The following is a 23,495-nucleotide window of genomic DNA, read 5'->3' on the forward strand; positions in this document are numbered from 1 at the left end:
ATTATACAAAAACAGATTTTATGAGCATTCGGAACACAGACGCAGTACAATTTTGTAACATTCCAAGTGTATTGGAAATGTACTTAAAAGGCATTACAGTATAACTAATAATAGTGTAGTAGTGTATTTTGAATACACTCTTATCATCCTCATTTCTATTCATTTGGCATGCTTCTGTAATATTTTAAATTAACTTCAAATGTACTTCCTGACTACAATAAGTGCCTTGAAAGTTTGCAGTTATGTTAATAAAAGTATAGTCTTAAAATACTTTAAGCATTATAAAGGCATGCAATTTAAGTATAATATTAGTGTGATTTAAAATTGTACTATTAGTACTCTCCTACCTATTCTGTTACATGACAAATTACACTTTGATTAGGAGAAAAACATTTCATTGACATGAATGAAAACAAAACATAATATTCATCTATAACAAAAGTAAAACATTTTTCTGAAAGTTATGGATCTCTTGAGCATATATTTTCAATTTGGATGTGGTAACGCGATAAAACATGCATTTGGGCGTATTATATTATTTCACATAGATTTTTCGAGTGGCTGTTTGGAGCGCTGGTCAGATTCCTCCTCGCTCGCAGCATTTTCTTCCATGCTTGGGGAGCAGTTTCCTCTGAGTGCACACGCGCAGAGAGAATTTGAGCGCACACATTTAATATATACGTGTGTGAAATAATATATAATATAATACACCCGAATGCATGTTTTACTATTGCCACTATTGTGTCGCGATACTCTACAGCCTCATTGGTAGACCATCAATTCAAAATGCTGATTTCATGAAAAACAAAAGTTGTTTACCCTCCTAGGTGAGAGAATTTGCCCTCTAAGCTTGAAATTGTTTACTGGACACCCAGCCTACAAGCCAACAACTTAACAGTCTAACATGGCTAAATTTGTAATGCATGATCATTTATTGCTTATTTGTTTGCAAAGTCTTCTGGCCCAGAAAGAAAACCATGGTGGTTACGGATCATGGCTGAGGAGGAAAGGTACAGCTGGTAGAGTTGTGCAGTGAGTGAACTTCCCTCCCAACACTGAGATGTGGTGGCAAAAGCTGTGGTAGCTAGCTTCCTTACTAGCACACCATCTTCCAGTCCAAGATGCATAAAGTTAGTAAAAGAAAGAAGATGGACAACATTTTACAAGATAAACAATATTTTACACAGAAATCCATTGGCAATGATGAGATTAATTCAGATTATCTGTACCTATTTGACATTTACTTTTTATGGGTCAAATTGGTATTGACACCATCTGTTTGCCATCCTGGTATGGGTAGACCTGGCCAGGTAGTCTTTCCTTAAAGCGTTGTGCACCTTGGCACCGATATGAGTGCAACCACCCTGTTTTCTGCATTTGATTACCTTAGATTCCTTTGTTTCCAATACAACCGTATTATCGTTTTCGGGTCAAATGGCATTTTAAATGGGAGTCGTAGGGGCACTAGCCTACTATTTTGATGCATGAATCAAAATCCTCATGTATCAAAATAGTTCTGCCCCTACGACTCCCAAATGGCATTTGACCCAGAAACGACAATACAGTCAAGCTTAATGGTGGCACTTCTGACTTAATTACGCTTTCAAACGAAAGTTTGACTCAGGTACATTCACAAAAAGACCCTAGGTTGTATTTTGGCTCGAGTTATGCTTTAAGAGTAATGGGGCAAGGTCCTGGATGAAGAATATTTACCTTTACTGCTGATTATTTGAGGCGTTCAGACATCTCGGTTTCAAAACTGTCCAGGAACACCTGTAAAAAAATAGTTAGGCTACAGATTAAAACTAGGTAAATTACAAACACTACCATGAAATGAACTTGAATGCTCTGTCAAACACGAATAATTAAAACAAAATCTAAATCTATTGCATAAACCAAGGCATAATATCAATCATGTAGCCTAAGCTTCATAGCACTAACTTAGTAGAACACCAGGTTTAATTCCCCCTCTAATATCAATGGTGGAAAAAAACGTTCTACTTCATAAAATGCATGTAATTTGTCCTGTACTCATTTTAAAAGATGTCTCCATGATTAAATAAAAAAACAGCTACAATGTCATTAGCATGCCTAATGAATGTGAAGTGTGACTAGCCTAGCACCATCCTCCTTTCTGTGAGGTAGCCTACACCACACATAATACTAAAGAACATTGGTGAACTTTAGGTAAACGTTGCTTAATAAAGAACACACTTTCTTCCATTATAGTTTGTCTAACGTTAGTGCTAGCCAACGCTTGTCAATAATCTCACAAACACAAAGCAGGCTAGTCTAATGTAGTCTTCTTGATAGGGATCTGGGTCAACGTTTATGACGTCGGAGCGCTGGTCAGATTCCTCCTCGCTCGCAGCATTTTCTTCCATGCTTGGGGAGCAGTTTCCTCTGAGTGCACACGCGCAGAGAGAATTTGAGCGCACACATTTAATATATACGTGTGTGAAATAATATATAATATAATACACCCGAATGCATGTTTTATCGCGCAAATGCTTTTTACCACTATTGTGTCGCGATACTCTACAGCCTCATTGGTAGACCATCAATTCAAAATGCTGATTTCAACATGGCTAAATTTGTAATGCATGATCATTTATTGCTTATTTGTTTGCAAAGTCTTCTGGCCCAGAAAGAAAACCATGATGGTTACGGATCATGGCTGAGGAGGAAAGGTACAGCTGGTAGAGTTGTGCAGTGAGTGAACTTCCCTCCCAACACTGAGATGTGGTGGCAAAAGCTGTGGTAGCTAAGTTCCTTACTAGCACACCATCTTCCAGTCTGATCTGGCATTGCTAGCTTGTACTAGCAAGGATAAAAACAAACTCTTGAAAGATTGCTAAGCCATCAATTATTTAACTTCTCCAAAGACTACCGAAGGTCATAAAGAGTAAGCTACATCAGAATCATTTAATATGCTTTGGGACTCACCTGATAACGAATAACTTGGCACTTTAGATCCAACTGGCTTCAGCCCTTGTTATCTCATATGACGAGTCCTTCTGGCTCTGTAGGACCAACGTCTCTGGCATGACTAGAATTTATGCCTGTAACCTTATACGGACCTTAAACGTATGCATTTATTGGTCTCTACAATCCATCTGTCTTGCAAATAAAGTTACAAGCTGTATAAAATAACGTTAATGTTTGCTCACACCACGTTTTGCTCGAAAGGTGCACAGATCCCTCCATTTCAAATTCAAACAGCCATGTTATTGGTCAACTGGACTGCCTATACATTTAACTGTGTTGCCTATAAATTTAACAAAATGCCACATTCATCCTCTCACAACCTCTACATCACAAACGTATAGGCTACTACCTTACTAAGACACAAAATCAACAAAAGAAAAATATTATTTGATGACCAAAACTGATAGATCAGTGTGTCTAGGCTAGGTTATTGCACATTGCCATCCATGCGGCTGACATATCAGGCCTAAGTGGGCATTTGATGTCAATTCAACATCAATATGACATCAAACATTGACGTCAAAATTACGTCAAAAAACAGGTCTAGAATGAAAGTTGTATTGACGTCAATGTACTGATGTCAATTTGATGTCAAGATTTTGACCTCAGCGATGTCGTTTTGATGTTATTTTGATGTCATACTTTGTTGGCATTTGATGTCAATTCAACATTTATTCGACGTCAAGATGTTGATGTCGTTTTGATGCTATTCTGACATCATTCAATGTCAAGCTTTGATGTCAATTCGACATTTATTTGACATCAGGATGTCATGATGTTGATGTCGTTTTGAGGCTATTCTGATATCATTTAATGTCAAGCTTTGATGTCAATTTAACATTTATTCTACATCAAGATGTCATTTCCATGTCAAGCTTTGTTGGCATTTGATGTCAATTCTACATCTATTTGATGTCAAGATGTTAATGTCGTTTTGATATCATTCGATATCAAGCTTCAATGTCAAATAAACATAAATGCAACAAACATTGATGTCAAAATTACATCAGCATTTATTGACATATATTTTGATTATTTGTGCAGAATACAAGTACAATGACAACAAAATGCAGTTTGTGTCTAACTAGAAGTGCAAAAAAGCAGAAAAGTGATATACAAAGTATAGACAGCTGGTGCATAGACTGGACAAGACATGGTGCCGTGTAGACAGTAGTATACAGTTGGTTTATAGAAGGTGGTTTAGAGTAATATAAATGAAATATGTGCAGTGTATTAGTAGTTATCTTATAAGGGCAGAATAAATATGGCTAAATATGAACAATGTATGACAACATGTACAATGTAGTAACAAGTAATGGAATGTTGGAGAACATTGAGAACATTGAGAGATCCAGTTGAATGGAGAAAGACAGAGAAAAGGTTTCTTTTAACAGGGTTCCTACACATTTTCTATTTCAAAATCCCATACTTTTTCCATCCTTTAAAGGAGAATTCCGGTGTGATATTGACCTAAAGTGTATTGAAACATGATACCGAGTGTGAACGTATGTCTCATAGCCCATCTCGGCTTGTCCCCTGCACTCCAAAATCTGGCGCTAGTTAGCCGATGCTACCAACAGCTTTTTCAATAGTGGTGCTTCGGCATCGGGCTAGCCATGCAAATAAATCACTGTTTTACACCCATTTACGAGGCTCAATGTATCTCCACACTTCATTGGTAGACTTCCGAGGGCCCTGACATTTAAAACGAGACATTGAGAACTTTGAAAAAGCACTGGTAGTTTACTTACAAGACGATTTATACAGACAGTATCTTCACGAAGTTTAGCGTTTGCAGCCATCTTGAATTTAGTCACGATAAGTCGAGCAACGAGTAAGAATGAACAGGTATGATAAGGGATCAGATTCCAAAAATAATTCAGTGGAAATGCATGGAATTCAGTTGAAAACTAAAAATAATCCAGTTGAAAACTGGAATCCATGCATTTCCACTGAATTATTTTTGGAATCTGATCCCTTATCATATCTGTCCCTTATCATCCCTTCCATGCAATCCCCGCCCCACCTCCACCTTTTTCCCCACGCTTTTTCCTAGCACTCACCAGCCGTTTTAAACTGACAAGTAACTTTTAAAAACAGCACTCACCGACGCACTTATTCTTACTGTACTCTAATGTTTTTTTAAACTGTCCTAAAATTGTGAGAATTGTTCTAAAACTTACTGTTTACCATGTTGTTAGTCGCTTTGGTTAAAAAGCGTCAGCCAAATGTAATGTAATGTAATGTAATGCATAACGGTAGTGTTAGATAAATTACAATACTTACAGTATTTGAAGTAGCTGCACATTGTGCACAATCATGCTAAATAGTATAGTTTTTGCACACAGTACACAAAGACAATTCTGCCATCATACCGGAATGTAAACTATACTCGTAAACTTGCTAATTACCAACCATTTCGTTCAAAAACTCTAAAACAACAATGTTTTTTAATACTTCAAAATAACATTGTGGGTGTGTTTGTGTCTTTACCTATCTCTTACGAGCTTGGAAATAAGGGCTATGAAATGAAGAACATGTAGCCTAACACTACCCTTCACAAACTAAAGATCCCTTTACTTGTAGGCATGATATTGAGGTGCCACCCACCCATCACACTTGCCCCATTCACATCCATTAAATGACAGGTAAATCAGTGGGTAGATAACTGATATATTACTTAATTCATACTGGACCTCTTTGCAGTTATAGCAACACTACATGTATATTATGTATCAACACTAGCACTACATGTATTAAGTTTAAATAATGTGACCTACCTATGTCCCATGGAAGTTCGCAAGGTAACGTTAACCGTTATTAATTTTAACGTTAACAACTTTCATCTGTGTCTGCTAGCCTGCATGGTAACAGCCACTTTAAATGTAGCTAACGTTACTTTAAATGTATAACGTTAGCTAACTTACTTGCGCCTGATATTTCATTCTAAAACTAACAAACAGACAAACTTCAAACAAACAGATATTCCACATAATAGTGAAGTTAGTTACTGGAAAAGTTAACATTAACAGCTAACATCTCTAGCATTAGCTTAATAGCTAATTCTAAACATGACTAACGGCTTTGATTAACATTCCATTATGAAAACAATATATTTCGAATAAATTCACGTTTTCAATTGGCATACAAAAGTACTGTAATTCTTACCTGGGATATGATGTCGGCAGAGTTTGAACAGCTTACACATTCAGTCAGAGGCATGACAGAAAAGTGACGGTTGAAGTCACTGGTGACTGCAGTTGAAAAGGAGCAAACTCAGCAAAGATTCTAGAGTGCTACGCGAATTTGAATTTGATCAGGGGTGGGGGATGGGAATTGCTGTATGTGCGCATGCGCTTATCAAGTGGCGATAAGCATCCGTTAAAAACAATCGTGAAAATGATTACTTTTTTAGTCTGTTATATTACCAGACTGATTGGTAGAAGTGTCAAAACAATAGTAACATTAGCCTAGTGGGCTATTATTACTACTATTATGATTATTAACATTATTGGTTTTCATATGGTGGTCAATTCAATGACGTCAATTCCATATCATTTTGACGCCCTTTTGCTTGATATCAAATCAACGTTGATTTAACATCAATCATATTGACCCAAGTTTTATAGACCAGTGACTACATGTTAGATTGATCCCTTGTTGGACCTCTTTACAAACACAAGCAAGCCATAGCTTGTAATGCTAAAATAGTATGAAATTATAGATGCTCAACATCGTGGTCAAAACCTTGACTAATTCTTGACATCAAATTGACATCACGGTGCCCGCTAGGCTACACACATTAGTATTTTATTAAAGGTGAGATGACTATGAAACTATACAAACAATGTATTAGGCCTACCAAAAAAATATACTTTCCATAAGTACACTATATTACAACTTACAAGTATTAGCAATTTAATACACTTAAACTAAATAAACTTCTTTACCATTTAAAATACACTAACAACAAAGTACACTTTTAAAAAGTACATTACAAAAACACTTTGAATATTGCACAATAAGTATATTTAATTTTAGTACACTGAAGTTGAACTTAATAACATCTACTTTGAAGTATACTTTCTAAAAGTACACATTAAACCTACTTTACATAAAGTACAAAAAGTGTAAGCATACTCTAAGTATTAGCAATTTAATACACTTAAACTAAATAAACTTATTTACCATTTAAAATACACTAACAACAAAGTACACTTTTGAAAAGTACCATACAAAAACACTTTGAATATTGCACAATAAGTATGTTTAATTTTAGTACACTGAAGTTGAAGTTAATAACATCTACTTTGAAGTATACTTTCTAAAAGTACACATTAAACATACTTTACATAAAGTACAAAAAGTGTAAGCATGCTTTATACTTCATATACTTTAATCATATTTCTAACACACTAAAGTATACTACTTTTTTACCTGGGTTGGATATAAAACAAGAGTGTATGCTGCTCTCAGTCAGGTACAGTACCAGTTAGTCATAAACTGATCAGGAGACACTGCTGTGGCAATGCTGATAAATCTAAAACAGAAAGGTCACCATGCACCAAGCAGACTAGGATGGTGGCTGACTGGGTTGCCTTGAGTTGCCCGTGTGTGGTGAAAAAAAGGTGCTTTTCACCTTGAGAAATGTGGTGTGAAATTGGAACTGTGTGTAGTGGAAGTCCTGTATTTCACATGGAGTGATAATGTTTTATACTCTGTTTCAGTGGGTGGAGATGACAGATCGGGGATGTTCACAGTGGAAACCTCAGGCTACGACACATACCCATCAGCAGCACCTTCTGAAGCCACTTCAATAGCCTTGTCTGAAGCCTCTACTGAATGGGGCTCCCAGGGGTCTATCAACACTGAGTGGAGTTTCCAAGGGAGCACTGAAGGGAGAGGTGAGCTACCTTGGTTATTTTGTTCTGGGGTTTAGTTCAATGTACAGTACAATGCACTGTACTGTGCTGATTATCAGGGTTGTATTAGAACTGAAATAAGTTGACATTACACTCTGTTCCAGTGGGTGGAGATGACAGACCGGAGATGTTCACAGTGAAAACCTCAGGCTCATATCCATCACCAGCACCTTCTGTAGCCTTGTCTGAAGTCCCCTCTGAATGGGGCTCCCAGGAGTGAGGAGGATGTGAGTGGCGCATGTAGATGCAGCGACTCCTTGCTTCTCCTGAACGTGCAGTGTTTTTTTTGTTGTTAAAATGTGTTTTTCGGAATGTTTATCGCATGAAACTACGTCGGAACGCATGTACAGCCGACAGCAACTGTTGCAGATACGGGAGGAAAACAACAGTATCGATGTTTTGGACATAAAAACAGAGACGCTGGCTGAACTGGGAATACTTCGCCTGCCTACCACAACAACGGACCCGTCTGCTTCACCTGGCCGGCGTCACCGCAAGTGGTGTGCCAGGACAAGGAAGAGAGGCAAGCGAGCTGGCGTCGGAACAAGGCTAGCAGCCAACCCAACTCGCCCAGCAATACCATCCATATTCCTGGCAAACGTAAGATCACTGGACAATAAGATGGACGACATTCGGTTGCTAAGATCAGCAAACAAGACAGTGAGTAACTGCTGCGTGACTGTTATCACTGAATCATGGCTCAACGATAACATCCCCGACTCTGCTATACACCTGGAGCAGCTAACGTGCTATCGAGCAGACCGAGCCCTAGCAGACAAAAGACGTGGTGGAGGAGTTTGTGTTTACACACATGATGCTTGGTGCCGAGACGCTACGGTAGTACACAGACACTGCTCTCCACTGGCGGAGTTTATGATTATTAAGTGCCGACCCTTCTACCTCCCCAGGGAATTCACCGCGATTCTGCTGGTCGCGGTGTACATCCCCCCCAGCAACAAAAACAGTGACAGGAGCATGGCACTGAATGAGCTGTATCGGGCCGTCAGTGAACAACAAAGTGAACACCCGGATGCCTTCACAATCATCGCTGGAGACTTCAATCACGCCAATCTCAAAACTGTACTACCAAAATTTCACCAACATGTAAACTTCCCAACAAGAGGACAAAACACCCTGGACCTTGTTTACACCCCACAGAAAGAAGCCTACAAAGCCAAACCCCTCCCCCATATCGGGCAATCAGACCACATTAGCATCCTACTAATGCCCAGATACAGACAAAGAGCAAAAGTCACCAAACCGGTTCTGAAGGAGGTGAGAATGTGGCCGGAGGGGGCCGTCTCACAACTTCAGGACTGCTTTGAAACAACAGACTGGGATATCTTCAAAACAGCTGCCACCCACAACAACCACATTGACATTGAGGAATACACAGACACTGTGACCTCCTACATCACCAAATGCATCGATGATGTTACAGAAATAAAACACATCACCACTCGGGCCAACCAGAAGCCATGGCTGACAGGAGACATCCACAGACTGCTGAGGGCCAGAGACAAAGCCTTCAGAGCTGGAGATGTAGCTGGCCTAAGAACAGCGAGGGCTAACCTGTCCCAGGGCATCAGGAAGGCAAAAAAGGATTACACAGACAAAATAACAACACACTTCAAAGACAGCAGAGATGCACAGAGCCTATGGCAGGGCATACAGGCCATCACTGACTACAAGCCTGCGCCACGGAGCTGTGAGAACAACACCTCTCTGCTAAATGACCTGAACAGTTTTTTCGCCCGTTTTGAAGCACAAAATGACACTCACCCACAGAAAACCCCACCTCCCCCCCACGACCAACCCCTGTACCTGTCCTCTGCCAGCGTGAAGAGGACACTAGCCACCATTAACCCACGCAAAGCAGCAGGCCCAGACAACATACCAGGACGAGTGTTGAAGGACTGTGCAGAAGAGCTGAAGGATGTTTTTACAGACATTTTCAACACCTCTCTGGAGCAAGCAGTCATCCCATCACTTTTCAAAACTGCCACCATCATACCCGTGCCAAAGAAATCATAACCATCATGCTTCAATGACTACCGTCCTGTAGCACTCACGCCCATAATCATGAAGTGCTTCGAACGGCTAGTCATGTCACACATCAAAGCCACCCTACCCCCCACCCTGGACCCCTTCCAGTTTGCATACCGAGCCAAACGATCCACGGAGGATGCAATCTGCTCTGCCCTCCATCCAGCCCTCACCCACTTAGACAATAAAGACTCATATGTGAGAATGCTGTTCATAGACTTCAGTTCAGCATTCAATACCATAATACCACAACAACTCATCAGCAAACTGGACAAGCTAGGATTCAGTACCTCCCTCTGCAACTGGCTGCTGGATTTCCTGTTGCAGAGACCACAAGCAGTACGTGTCGGGGACAACACCTCAAGCACTCTGACCCTGAGCACGGGGGCCCCTCAAGGGTGTGTGCTCAGCCCCCTGCTCTTCACACTGCTAACACATGACTGTACAACCACTCACAGCTCCAACCATCTGGTGAAGTTTGCGGACGACACAACACTGGTGGGCCTCATCACTAAGGGCGATGAGGCTCACTACAGAGAAGAAGTAGACCTGCTGGCTAAATGGTGCAAAGACAACAACCTCCTGCTAAATGTCAGCAAGACCAAGGAGATTGTTGTCAACTTTCAGAGAGGCCACAAACAACTGCCACCACTGTCCATCGACGGAGATGCTGTGGAGAGAGTGAGCAGCACAAAATTTCTGGGGGTGCACATCAGCGACGACCTCTCCTGGACCACCAACACAGCATCACTGGCGAAGAAAGCCCAGCAGCGCCTCTACTTCTTGCGCAAATTGAAGAAGGCAAGTGCCACGCCTCCTGTCATGACTACATTCTACAGAGGGACCATCGAGAGCATCGTCTCCAGCAGCATCACAGTGTGGGGCGGAAGCTGCACAGATCAGAACAGGAAGACCCTCCAGCGCATTGTTAACACAGCTAAGAGGATCATTGGAGCACCACTCCCCTCCCTGCAGGACATTTACACCACCCGCCTCACCCGCAAAGCACTAATGATTGTCAAGGACACAACCCACCCTGCACACGAACTGTTCAGCCTCCTGCCCTCTGGAAAGAGGTACAGGAGCCTCCGCTCCCGCACCACCAGACTTGCAAGTAGCTTCATCCACCTTCAAGCAATCAGGATGCTGAACACTCTACCCACTCTCCCATCACTGACAGCCCCCCCCACCCACCAGCCAACCAGGAACCTAGGAAACTAGGATCCTGTCTACCAAACCCCCCCCCCCCCCCCCCCCAACACCGCCATGTGGAACTGCACTGTGACTGCGCAGCCAAACGTGTTGCTGCTTCACATCAAGCCTGATATACTTGAATTACTGCATACTGCATATCAATGTAAATATACAGGTCACACAAGCACAAGTTTAAACTTCATGTAACTGTTAAGACTATAGAAATATACAACACAACTACCTCTATTTTTTTTTTATATATATGTCCTATATTTCTATTTTGATACATACATGTTCTATATTTCAGTCTTGCACTTTAATTTAATGTTTATTGTCTATGGCTATGTCCATAGTATGACTATGTCTGTATTTAAAGCATGTCTATGTCTGCATGGGAAAGTAAGAAACGAAATTTCAATTCTTTGTATGACCAGTGCATGTAAAGAAATTGACAATAAAAGCCGACTTGACTTGACTTGACTTAAACACTATGTGGAGTGTTCCGGGAGAACTGGAGGGGGAGGTGAGTTTCCTCTCTGGTGTGTATTGATCTGGGGTTTGGGTCAATGTACAGTACCATGTGAGTCGATTTTGGACAAAAGTGTCTGCTAAGAAATATAGACATAAACAATATATCCGCAAGCAGTGATTACCAGGGTCCAGTTAGAATTGAAAGAAGTGCCCTTTAACGGTTGTCGGTACAAACACCCCCCACCCCCCTAAAAACAATCATTTTTTTTACCTAGCTTGAGTTGCTAGTTCCAGCAGCTAAGGTATCCAGGCAGCTACAGCGCTAGACTGTGGGGGCATGTCTGTGACTGTAGCGTCACTGAGTAAATGGGACAAACTACAAGTACACCAAATTTCACATTTCTACATAAAGCACATCTATAGAGATATCAACATATGGCAGTTTTCAACGGCATCTGATGTTAGTCCATGGGGTGTGGTGGTGACTGTGTGTACCAAGTTTGGATGTGATTGGATCTTTATCTGAGCCCTGCTATTGAATTGACATGTGTTACAACCTGGTGGGTCTTTGTGTGGTGGCTCCGCCCCTATTTGTGCTACTGCTATCTCGTCTGTCTCCTACAGGCTGCTGAGTACAGAGGTGATGCCTCCTGAAGTTAATTGTCGTGGCCATAAGAGGGCCGGCTCTGGCATGATGTCGCTCTCTCACTCATTTCCCTGGCCTGCTCTGATGGGAGAGCTCGTTGGGAGCTGCCCTGACTCGCTGCCCTTCTGGGGATCTCGCCTCCTTCTGCGTCTCCGTCATGTTATATTTAGTTTATTCATCTACCCTTAGACACACCTTTACTTGACATTGCACAACACTTTACTTTTGTACCTAAACTGACATTCTCTACTTTTATGTTAATAAATATCATTTAAAACGTTACGCTAAAGTGTGGTCTCCCCTATGTTGAGTCTGCCTTGAGCCAAGCGGTCTTAACACATGTAACTTTAAAAAGGACAGGGACAGAAATATTAATATTTATAATACTGTCTTCTCTCTGTCAACATTACCCCACACCACTCACTGCTTGACTAAAATAAAGACATGCCGAACATGGATATAACAATAATTTACACGTGCCAAGACTCTTTAACATTCCCCTCAGGGTGAGTCACGCTGGGGTAAGAGCGTTTTCACTTTAATTGGCCGATTCTCATCTGGATAGGATGTGATGTTATCGTGGATGTAGAAAGCCTGCAATCTAATGCTAAATGAGTTGCCTGTCATGGACACATTTCTTTAATCCTCCTGTGTGTGTATTCTATATTTATAGCAACTCTTGTTGCTATAAATATAGAATACACACACACACATCCAGAGAGAGAGACACACACACTTTCTCCTGTTGCTATAAATACAGAATATTATACATATTGATTTAAAGCAGCACTAAAGAATATTTCCTCTCAGGCTCCGCCTATAGTTGAGAAACACAATAATAAACGAATCTATAAACTAATAAACATATGCAACAAAGTATATACACAACTCTGATACAATATAGAGGAAATTCACTGACAGCAGTCTGTATAAAGAGATCTCAGAATTCCTGTAGCAATGCAGGTCTTTTCCATTTTGATTTTGGAGGGGAGGGGGGCTGACACCAAACTTCTTATGGCTGTTTTATAAGCTCAGGATGCAGCAGAACTGTTGTTCATCCTAAGAGTTTATATGCCATCAATATTACACAGATATGTAGAAGTCCTGAAGTCTGCATGTGTTTTATTTTCAGTGAAGATGAGACGTGCCCTCAGCCTACCACACACACACACACATCTCAGACACAGCATCTGAAGCCCCCTCAGAACGAGACTCTGTGATGTCAGCAGCTAACAGCTCTGGGATTGGTTCGCTAATGTCTGGAAGACTGGAGGGATGGAGCGAACATATGAGATCAGCGGTGAAGGAGGAAGTCAGAAGAGGAAGGGAGGAGGGGACTGTCCTCTGAAAGATTCTGAAAAAGTCACAGATTAGTTCATATTTCCTTTCTCTCTCTCTCTCTCTCTCTCTCTGAAATTGTAACAATGACCAATATGTTCATTACATAACTCTGATATTTTATGATAAATTGTTATTGAAAAGACATCTTTCACTTTCCACTTGTCACTGTTGATTTATTGTTATAACCTATTAGAGCTTCTACTAGCTCTTGGATTAGATGCATTTGTACCCATATACTGCATATTGTACATAAAGGTATTTTGAACAATATTTATGTGTATTATGTAATCTAGGTCTATAATTTATGGTTATGTGTGTAATCTATATAATCTAGCTAATGTTTTTTTTCCCCTCAGTTAATGCTGGATAGCTTTTTTTTCACAATTTTATGTAAATGTTAATTTACGCATTATAATGTATCTAACAACCAAAAAAAACAATAAAACTGGGGGCTTCTGAGCCTTTCAAAAGACTGGGGTCCAAAGTTGTTCTCTTTGAAGGATGGGTCTGGGTCATCTACTGATTTGCACCGATTTGGTCTAAATGCTCCTGAGACCAAGCCTCACAACAATGCCATTTTGAAAGCCTGTATATGACAACCAATCAAAATCAGCAAAAATGTGAACAATGCTTTTGGAAGTGATGGTAAATGTCAGCTATTCTTTAGTTGTCATGGAGCTTGATGTGAGTGCTTACAGTCACACCCGTGGCAAGATAGCATCAAGCTGGCGACTAGGCTGTGCCCTAGCGCTGGTCTCATAGGACCTCTCATCACTGCTTGGTGCTGTATTTATGTAGATCTTTCCTGATTTGAGTCCCAATGTATTTCCGTTTGATACATTTGTGAGAGCATTTTGTTTGTGTGATGCATAAAGCAACCAGACACCTCCTGGAGACTATACGACTATACGCTGGTTTTTCTCTGTATACTGGTGCTGAAAGACTGCACACACACACACAGTAGAAGTGAAGTGCAACAGAAATAACTTTTGGCGTGATATACAGTAATGTATTGAGTATTGTACACTGCCCATTTTGATCTGTTTTTATTAATGAAATAACTTATAAATAATCATTGGAATGTTCTTGATTGTCTTGTTTCTCTGTAAACATCACAACAATCTTTATCCTTGTAGTTCATCTTTAGAATGAGTTAAGAATCAGCTTAGAAATGTCATTCAAAGGCATTCAAAAATATTGGCATCAAATGACCACTGCCTCACACCTGTTCTCTGCTAGAGGACCATCCGTAGCTGGAATAAACATGTAGGCTACAACTCTTAGTTTTATGCAGAATGGGGAATGAAAGCTAGTAGCCATATTATGAATGTTGTTTACATTTGCAAGGTGCAGACGCACAGTTGCATTACTGGGTAACGGTGCACACAGACGCTTGCAATAGAGACATGTCAGGTGAGGCGCGATGAACTTTGGGAGGAAATTTGTTTTTGTTTTTCTTTATCTTTAATAATGACTTTCTTTTTTGACAAGATCATAGATTCAAAACAAAATAACCACACACAAAACATAGGAGTCATAAACAGACCGACACGATCTCCAGCAGGGTTGATTACTGCAATGGACTGTTCACAGGCCTTCCTAAAAAGACTATCAAACAGCTTCAGGTGATACAAAATGCAGCAGCTAGGATTCTAACAAAAACTAAAAGAACTGACCACATTACTCCAATTCTTAAGTCCTTGCACTGGCTTCCAGGAAGTCACAGAATTGACTTTAAAGCACTATTGCTTGTTTATAAATCAGTAAATGGAGCAGGACCTAAATACCTATCAGACATGCTTCAGCAGTGCACACCTTCTTGTCCTCTCAGGTCCCAGGTAAAACCTACTGTTAGAACTAAACATGGTGAAGCAGCTTTTAGCTGCTATGCGGCTGAGCTCTGGAACCAACTTTCGGATGACATCAAAAAGGCCCCAACTGTAGCCAGTTTTAAATCTAGACTTAAGACTAGACTGTTCTCAGATGCTTTCTGCTAACTGCGCCGAGTTACAAATTCTGAATCTGCCTTGATAATTATTCTACCTTGTCTTTTATTACTTTTTTACTACTTTTGCCTTTGTTTTTGCGTACTAATTTATTTTTAAATGATTTTACCTTGTGTTTTATGTTTTCTTTTTATTATGATCTTTACCTTTTGAACTATTCTTTGACTATATTGCCCTTCTATGCTTTTATTTGCCATTATTGTTTTGTTTTGTTTATGTAAAGCACATTGAATGACCTCTGTGTATGAAATGCGCTATACAACTTGACTTGACATGAATTAAAATAGCATCTGATCCAGCGGACCAAGACAGGAAATGCAACGTAGAACCATTTTTTGACAGTTGATGAGTTCAGGTGGTGTTTGAAAATTTGCCACTTTCAAAGTGGGGAATGACAGAAAGAGTTTGAGAACCACTGGGTTACACACAGACACACTCACACACACATCAGAGTGCAATATTTAATTAAGTACCAGGCTATTATGAGCATTAAAGACAGATTAGGTGCCATACCTCTTCTTCATTGGTTTGAAATACTTTCCAGAATAATGAAAACATTTCCACAAGCCAGTTATTTAAGTTTTAAAGGTGAAGTGCAACATAAATAACTTTTGGTATTTACCCAATACATATATCTTGTTGGGTATTGTACAATGCCCATTTTGCATCTGTTTTTATTAACGAAATAACTTATGAATAATAATTGGAATGTTCTTGGTCATCTTGTCTCTCTGTAAACATGACAACAATCTTTGTCCTTGTAGTTTGTCTTCAGAATGAGTTAAGAAGCAGCTTAGAAATGTCATTCAAAGGTTGATATTGGCGTCAAATGACCACTGCCTCACACCTGTTCTCTGTATGGAAGCGCCCGCTGAAGGACCGTCCGTGGCTGTAATAAACATTTACTTAGTTTTATGCAGGTGGAGTGGGTGAATGAAAGATTGCTAGTAGCCCTATTATGAATGTTATTTACATTCGCAAGGCGCAGACGCGGAGTCGCATTCCTGGGTAGGTGTTCTCACTGCTTGCTTGCGTAGCCAGCTTACGCGAAGAGCAGACGGAAGGAAACGAGCCTGTTGCCTCAAAGGCGATATATAGGCTACATTCAGGGAACATTTAAAGACACAAGTTCAGCAGGAACATACACACCGTGTGTGTGTGTGTGTGTGTGTCTGAGAGTCGTTGTCCATGGGATTTAGGTCTTGCGAGTCGTGAGTCGTGGTGCTCTTCCTTCCAACCCGATGTGTTGAAATTTTCAAGTGTGCGTCTGCGTGGGGGACTGGCAGCAGAACGAGCGAGTGCGTGACGACGACGACTACGACAGTGTTGCATGTTGAAATAGCCTTAACGGCATGTTATGATGATGACACGTAATCTACATGGGTCGCTGCAGGGTCTGCGAATATGACACGGGATTATCCGTGCAGAAAGGACTGTACGTTTCGGATTTCTGACCGGAGAGAGACGGAGCAGTTATATGTCTCATAGGGAGGAGGCATGGGGGTTCTGAAACCACGGTGACTCCAATCCGGGCTTCCTGATTCACCGATTGTCGGTCCGTTTTTCCCCGTCATAATTTTGTTTTAGAAAAAAATAATAACAGGCCTATATTGACTGCCTAACACCGCTTGTGTTGTGCTGTGGATCATTCGACTTGATCGTTTTCCTTGCGCGCTTGTGCTACAGCCTACTGCGCGGGTATAACTTACTTTTGGAGGACGAATCGAGAATGGCTGCACCTTCCCCAAAGAAGTATGACTGAGTGTGTGTAGGGAGTCTTGCCATTGGCCTGTGTTGCTGCTGATTGTTGACACTGGGGCTGCTCTACACACACACACACACACACACACTCATGACGGCAAAAATAGGCTTCCCTCCTCTTTGGAGTCGAGCTCGGTGCTTGGACAGCGGTGTTGATCCCGAACGGGAGCAACGGTGGGCCGAGCTGTTCGATGAGTTGGACCTTAACAAGGATGGGCGCATCGACGTCAGTGAGCTGCGGGCCGGGCTCGCCGCACGAGGGCTTCTGTCGCGGGGCTCCGTGGAGGAGGTAAGGGGATCCTAGTGTTTTTGCACAATGTTCTGTAAAACTGGGCTACTCAGAACTAGGCTACAACCAACGCAGGGTGTTGTGACGTTTAGCCCAGCGAGTAGCCGTGTGCTGTGCTGCGCCTGTGCAGGTTCGTTTCACGAGCAGTGACCATGGTAATGACAGACGGCCTAATGTCAGTGCTATGGCCAGCGGTTTCAAAGGCGCTTGCACACACGCACGCGCATTCTGCATCCACTTACTGAACCACGTGATCCCGTACACTCGCATAAACCATATCGCAGGGCACCATAGCGGATTAACCATGATAGTCCCGTTAACGAAATTAAGCCTCTGCAAAACTCTTTGAATGATCTAGGCAGTTGGATGCCCAGCTGTTGCAGTGCAAGCCTGTCCATGTTGTGATTGAGGTCAGACGTGAGGGGATTAAACACCATTTGACCTGGCCAGACCATTTGACCCCCCCCTTAAAGAACAGCTAGAGAACCAATATACGATATAACAGCACATTTCACTGTCTGGAGAACTGATAAGAGCACGTTCCACTGACAAGCTGACATAGATAGATAGATAGATAGATAGATAGGGGATCAATACATCTTGTAGTGACCCTTATACAGACCTCTATGCCTACAACTGGGCCTGCTCCTACATCACCAACAGGTCATCCATCCATGTAAGATGACAAAACAATGCTGTTCACCTCCAATTCTAATGAAATGATTAGATGTACGTATGCACAGTACGTGTGTGTGTAAGTCTGTGTGCATGTATTGAATAGGAATTCACTCATAAACCTCTTGCATTGTGAGCTCCTTGCTCTTGCAGTCGGCCGGCTGAACTCTTATAACATAAATGTTTAATTTTATGGTAAACTTGTCCATTTCCACTTCGGCCTGCTGTATGACCACCACAGTGTCTGTGTCAACAGTGCTGTGCACCGGTTTGAGCCACAGGCCAGTCCAACATCATCATCATCATCATCATCATCATCAGATGTGCCACTGTCAGCTTGGTGTGCACTTTACATAAGAGCCCGTTTCACTGGCTATAAGAGCCCGTTCCACTGGCTATAAGAACAAATGTTCCACTGGCTATAAGAACACATGTTCCACTGGCTATAAGAACACATGTTCCACTGGCTATAAGAACAAATGTTCCACTGGCTATAAGAGCACGTTCCACTGGCTATAAGAACACATGTTCCACTGGCTATAAGAGCACGTTCCACTGGCTATGAGAACACATGTTCCAGCAGCTATAAGAGCACGTTCCACTGGCTATAAGAGCACGTTCCACCGGCTATAAGAGCACGTTCCACTGGCTATAAGAGCGTGTTCCACGGACTTGGAAACACAGCACTGGTTCCCTCCATCTCTCATATCCCAGTTTGCTTTCAGAGAGGTGAGGTGGTGGAGGGAGAGATGGAATAACAGAGAGAGAGAGAGAGAGAGAGGGAGATAGTAGTGTATCAGTTTTCTACACACTGTCTGAATGTTTGAGAGAGAGAGAGAGGGAGATAGTAGTGTATCAGTTTTCTACACACTGTCTGAATGTTTGAGAGAGAGAGAGAGAGGGAGATAGTAGTGTGTATCAGTTTTCTACACACTGTCTGAATGTTTGAGAGAGAGAGAGAGAGAGGGAGATAGTAGTGTGTATCAGTGTTCTACACACTGTCTGAATGTTTGAGAGAGAGAGAGAGAGAGAGGGAGATAGTAGTGTGTATCAGTTTTCTACACACTGTCTGAATGTTTGAGAGAGAGAGAGAGGGAGATAGTAACAGCAACACAAACAGACAGAAAAAAACAGGTCACCTGGGTCACCTGATTATCAAAGTGCAGCACACCACAGTGATCATTAGAGAGAGAGAGAGAGAGAGGGAGAGAGAGAGAGAGAGAGAGAGAGAGAGGGAGGGAGGGAGGGAGGGAGAGAGAGAGATGTAGACACAGATGGAGAGAAAAAGGAGAGGCATATACACGGAGAGAAGGAAAGAGAGAGATGCAGACACACAGAGAGTGAGAGTGTGTGGGTGTGTGTGTGTGTGTGTTAGGACATTTGTAGAGTGTGTGGTGTGTTTGTGTGTGTCTGTGTTAGTGTGTGTGTGTGTGTGTGTTGGGACGTTCTCAGAGTGTGGTGTGTGTTCTGGGCACATTTGTGTGTTTGTGTGTGTGTGTGTGTGTGTGTGTGTGTTGGGACGTTCTCAGAGTGTGGTGTGTGTTCTGGGCACATTTGTGTGTGTGTGTGTGTGTTTGTGTGTGTGTGTGTGTGTGTTTGTGTGTGTGTGTGTTTGTATGTGTGTGTGTGTGTGTGTATGTGTATGTGTGTATGTGTGTGTGTGTGTGTGTGTGTGTGTGTGTGTGTGTGTGTGTGTGTGTGTGTGTGTGTGTGTGTGTTGGTGATGTGGTGGGAGCTGACATGGTCTACTCGGAGCTCCAGCCTTTATCAGTCAGGTGTCCAGCTAAACCCAGACTCTCAGGAACGTACAGATAATGCATTGGTATGTGTCTCTGTGCCATTGGGAGAGTGTGTGCACACACACACGTGTGTGTGTGTGTGTGTGTGTGTGTATGTGTGTGTTGTGAACTCTTTTGATTACTGCACTGTTATGAGGTCTGCAGTGTTTTATAGAATAATAAACCCTGACAGAGGCAGATAGGGTCTGTTGTGTTTGACAACAAGAATATGAGAGAGAGAAGGAGAGAGAGAGAGAGAGAGAAAGAGAGAGAGAGAGAGAGAGAGAGAGAGAGAAAGAGAGAGAGAGAGAGAGAGAGAGAGGATTGTTTGCAGTGAGTGCCTAACCTGTGTGTGTGTGTGCACCTGTGTGGAAGAGTAACATGGTTGCATGTACATTTCAAGTGAGAAAATATAGAAAGATTATGTTAGTGGATATCCATAGTGTGTGTGTGTGTGTGTGTGTGTTTTAGACATAGGTATTTTAGACTGTGCAAGCACCACTGGGTAATGGCCTGAGTATGTGTGTGAAAGTTCCTTGGCAAGGTTACACACACACACACACACACACACACACACACACACACACACACACACACACACACACACACACAGTATTCTCATTGATTTAAGTTGTCTCTGTGCTCTCTTCATGTCTGCCAGAGTGCTTCAGACACAAGTAGGCCTACAGCACAGCACACACACACACACACACACACACACACACACACACACACACACACACACACACACACACCGGGAAACCGTGTGTGGAGTTTCTCTGGAAATGCTACCTCTCTCTCTCTGGGGCGTTTTGTTTGGTCCTTGGTTAAAATGTAACTTATGACTCATGTCATTATGGTAGCCCATGATGTGTTTTTTTCACAAGAAAACGAGAGGGAGTTAAGTCATTTTGAGGCGAGTGACCGTCGCAGGAAGTGCGTCATAACAAACGGACACCAGACCCTTGTGTTACAGCTGTACATCAGGCTTGGAAAATAGTTAGAAAAAGCACAGTTTTATCACGCACATCCAAAATTCATCCAGGTGCAGGATCGAAGATACGGTTTACAAGACAAAGTGAAGATCTGCCCACTGTAGAGCTCCCATTTAAGTATTTTTTTTTATTTTAGTAACGTTTCAAAGCCCTTACGGCCCTTCCTCAGACTTCCAACCAAAGTTGAAACGTTGAAACGCTTGAAACTAAAATAAAAAAAATACTTAAATGTGTGCGGATCTTCACTTTGTCTTGGAAAATAGTTCGAAAAATGACAAGTTTCCCATGCTGCTTCCTTATGTTGGAATACATTCTTATGTGATTTCTTGATTTCTTTGATTATTTAAATAAATGTTAATTACGAATAATAATAAAAAGGTTCTACCTAATGCGACTATTTTTTCCATAGACTGTCAAAAAACATGTTTTTCCTGCTGTATTATCCATAGTATATTATGTACCTACTTCCGGTTTGACATCACTTCCTGGACTCGTCTGTCTCGTCTCTAAATGTCTTAACTCCTACTGCCAAGGCCTGAGTGTTGGAGGTTTCACCAGTGGAATTGCAGACTGTTCCTTAGAGAGAGAGAGAGAGAGAGAGAGAGAGAGAGAGAGAGAGAGAGAAGAGGGAGTCTGGAAGTGACTCAACACTCTTAAACAGTCAAACTCATTTAATTTTATTACAGCCTGATGCCTAAGGGTACAGGGAGAGAGTAGTGTGATGATATGACACACAAACACACACACACAGACATGACTGCTTTTGTTTGATTGACACACACTGTGTGTTAATTGTTTTAGACCTGCTCCAGGTCAGGTAAACATGGTGTTTAGTTTCCCTCATGACGGATGACTGACCCCGTATACAGCCTAATGTTGTTATGCTCATCTTTAACTCTCATCATCATCATCATTATTATACGTGTACTTTATAGCATTTCTGACTGTCTTACCCTAGACTATAGACTGGCCCAGGCAAACCAATAACAGGAGCAGTGATTGGTTACTATGTTGTTTGGTGGCCCAATCAGCTGTCTGAATGTTAACATGCTCTTTGTTCTTATTCTCCATCCTGCTCCATCCTTTTCTGTTCCTAATCATTTTGGCCTCCATCCCTTTCTCTTTCCACCCCTCTCTGTTCTCTCTCTCTCTCTTTCCATCCCTTTCTCTTTCCACCCCTCTCTGTTCTCTCTCTCTCTCTTTCCATCCCTTTCTCTTTCCACCCCTCTCTGTTTCTTTCTCTCCGACACTTCTGTTTCTTTTCTCTCTCCATCCCTCTCTCTCCCCCTTTCCTCTCCAACACCCTCTTCCTGCTTCTCTCACCATCCCTCTATCTTTACCTTTCTGTTTCTCTCTCTCTCTCTCTCTCTCTCTCTCTCTCTATCTCTATCTCTCTACCTCTATCATCCTATCATCTCTCTCCCTCCATCTTCCCATCTCTAAATCTCTTTCTCCCTCAATCTCCATCTCCCTCCATATTCCCATCTCTCTCTCTCCCTCTCCATCTCTCCATCTCTCTCTAACTCTCCATCTCTCCATCTCTCTCTCCCTCCATCTTCCCATCTCTCTCTCTCTCTCTCTCTCCATCTCCCTCCCTCCCTCCATCTCTCCATCTCTCTCTCTCCCTCCATCTCTCCATCTCTCTCCATCTCTCTCCATCTTCCCATCTCCCTCCATCTCTCCATCTCTCTCCCTCCATCTCTCTCTCTCTCTCTCCCTCCATCGCTGGGGCCCTCTCTCTCCCTCCATCTCTCTCTCTCTCTCCATCTCTCCATCTCTCCATATCTCTCCCTCCATCTCTCTCTCTCTCCCTCCATTGCTGGGGCCCTCTCCCCAGAAGATAGTGCGTGCTGGTGATAGGAATGCGGACGGCCAGCTGGACTTTGAGGAGTTCTGTCAGTACCTGCACTCCCACGAGCGCCGCCTCAGGCTCATGTTCCGCAGCCTGGACCGCAACAACGATGGTGAGTGTGTGTGTGTGTGTGTGTGTGTGAGAGGGAGGGAGTGTATATGTCACATGTCACATGTGACCATGATGATATGGTAGTATGAGATTCTAACACACATACACATAGTCTATGATTCTGTGAACAACCAATCAAACTATAAATCAAATCAAATATTCACTGAAAGTGTATCACATTAGGATGGCAATATTGAGTGTGTATGTGTGTGTGTGTGTGTACGAAAGAAACAGGGAGTCAGCGTATTAAGAGTGGCCATTATATTAAGAGTGACCATGATGATATGTTAGTATGAGAATGTAGCAAAATACACACACACACACGCAGTCTATGATTCTGGCAAATCAAATATTCACTGAAAGTGTATCACACAGGCACACAAATGGCAATATTGAGAGTGTGTGTGTGTATGATTAACA

At 41.9% G+C, this 23,495-nt stretch overlaps 2 protein-coding genes and 1 long non-coding RNA gene across 3 annotated transcripts in view; all 3 read left to right on the forward strand.

The window, feature by feature from the left end:
* LOC121719383 overlaps positions 1-14,081 on the forward strand; it is a 92,408-nt gene extending 78,327 nt beyond the window's left edge. The window contains exons 13-14 of the mRNA XM_042104919.1: positions 7,716-7,892; positions 13,405-14,081. Of these exons, the coding sequence (XP_041960853.1) occupies positions 7,716-7,892; positions 13,405-13,487 (260 nt within the window). The 3' untranslated portion in view covers positions 13,488-14,081. The remainder of the gene's footprint in view (positions 1-7,715; positions 7,893-13,404) is intronic.
* LOC121719695 lies at positions 3,208-7,087 on the forward strand. The gene is made up of 3 exons (XR_006034306.1): positions 3,208-3,458; positions 4,077-4,078; positions 6,781-7,087. It is a non-coding gene; the product is annotated as an uncharacterized LOC121719695 (long non-coding RNA).
* Positions 14,082-16,637: 2,556 nt separating the features above from the next.
* LOC121718510 (calcium-binding mitochondrial carrier protein SCaMC-1-like) overlaps positions 16,638-23,495 on the forward strand; it is a 15,870-nt gene continuing 9,012 nt past the window's right edge. Inside the window, exons 1-2 of the mRNA XM_042103521.1 lie at positions 16,638-17,664; positions 22,950-23,076. Of these exons, the coding sequence (XP_041959455.1) occupies positions 17,467-17,664; positions 22,950-23,076 (325 nt within the window). The 5' untranslated portion in view covers positions 16,638-17,466. The remainder of the gene's footprint in view (positions 17,665-22,949; positions 23,077-23,495) is intronic.

This window comes from Alosa sapidissima, chromosome 9 (assembly GCF_018492685.1).
Source record: "Alosa sapidissima isolate fAloSap1 chromosome 9, fAloSap1.pri, whole genome shotgun sequence".
Taxonomy (NCBI): Eukaryota; Metazoa; Chordata; class Actinopteri; order Clupeiformes; family Clupeidae; genus Alosa; species Alosa sapidissima.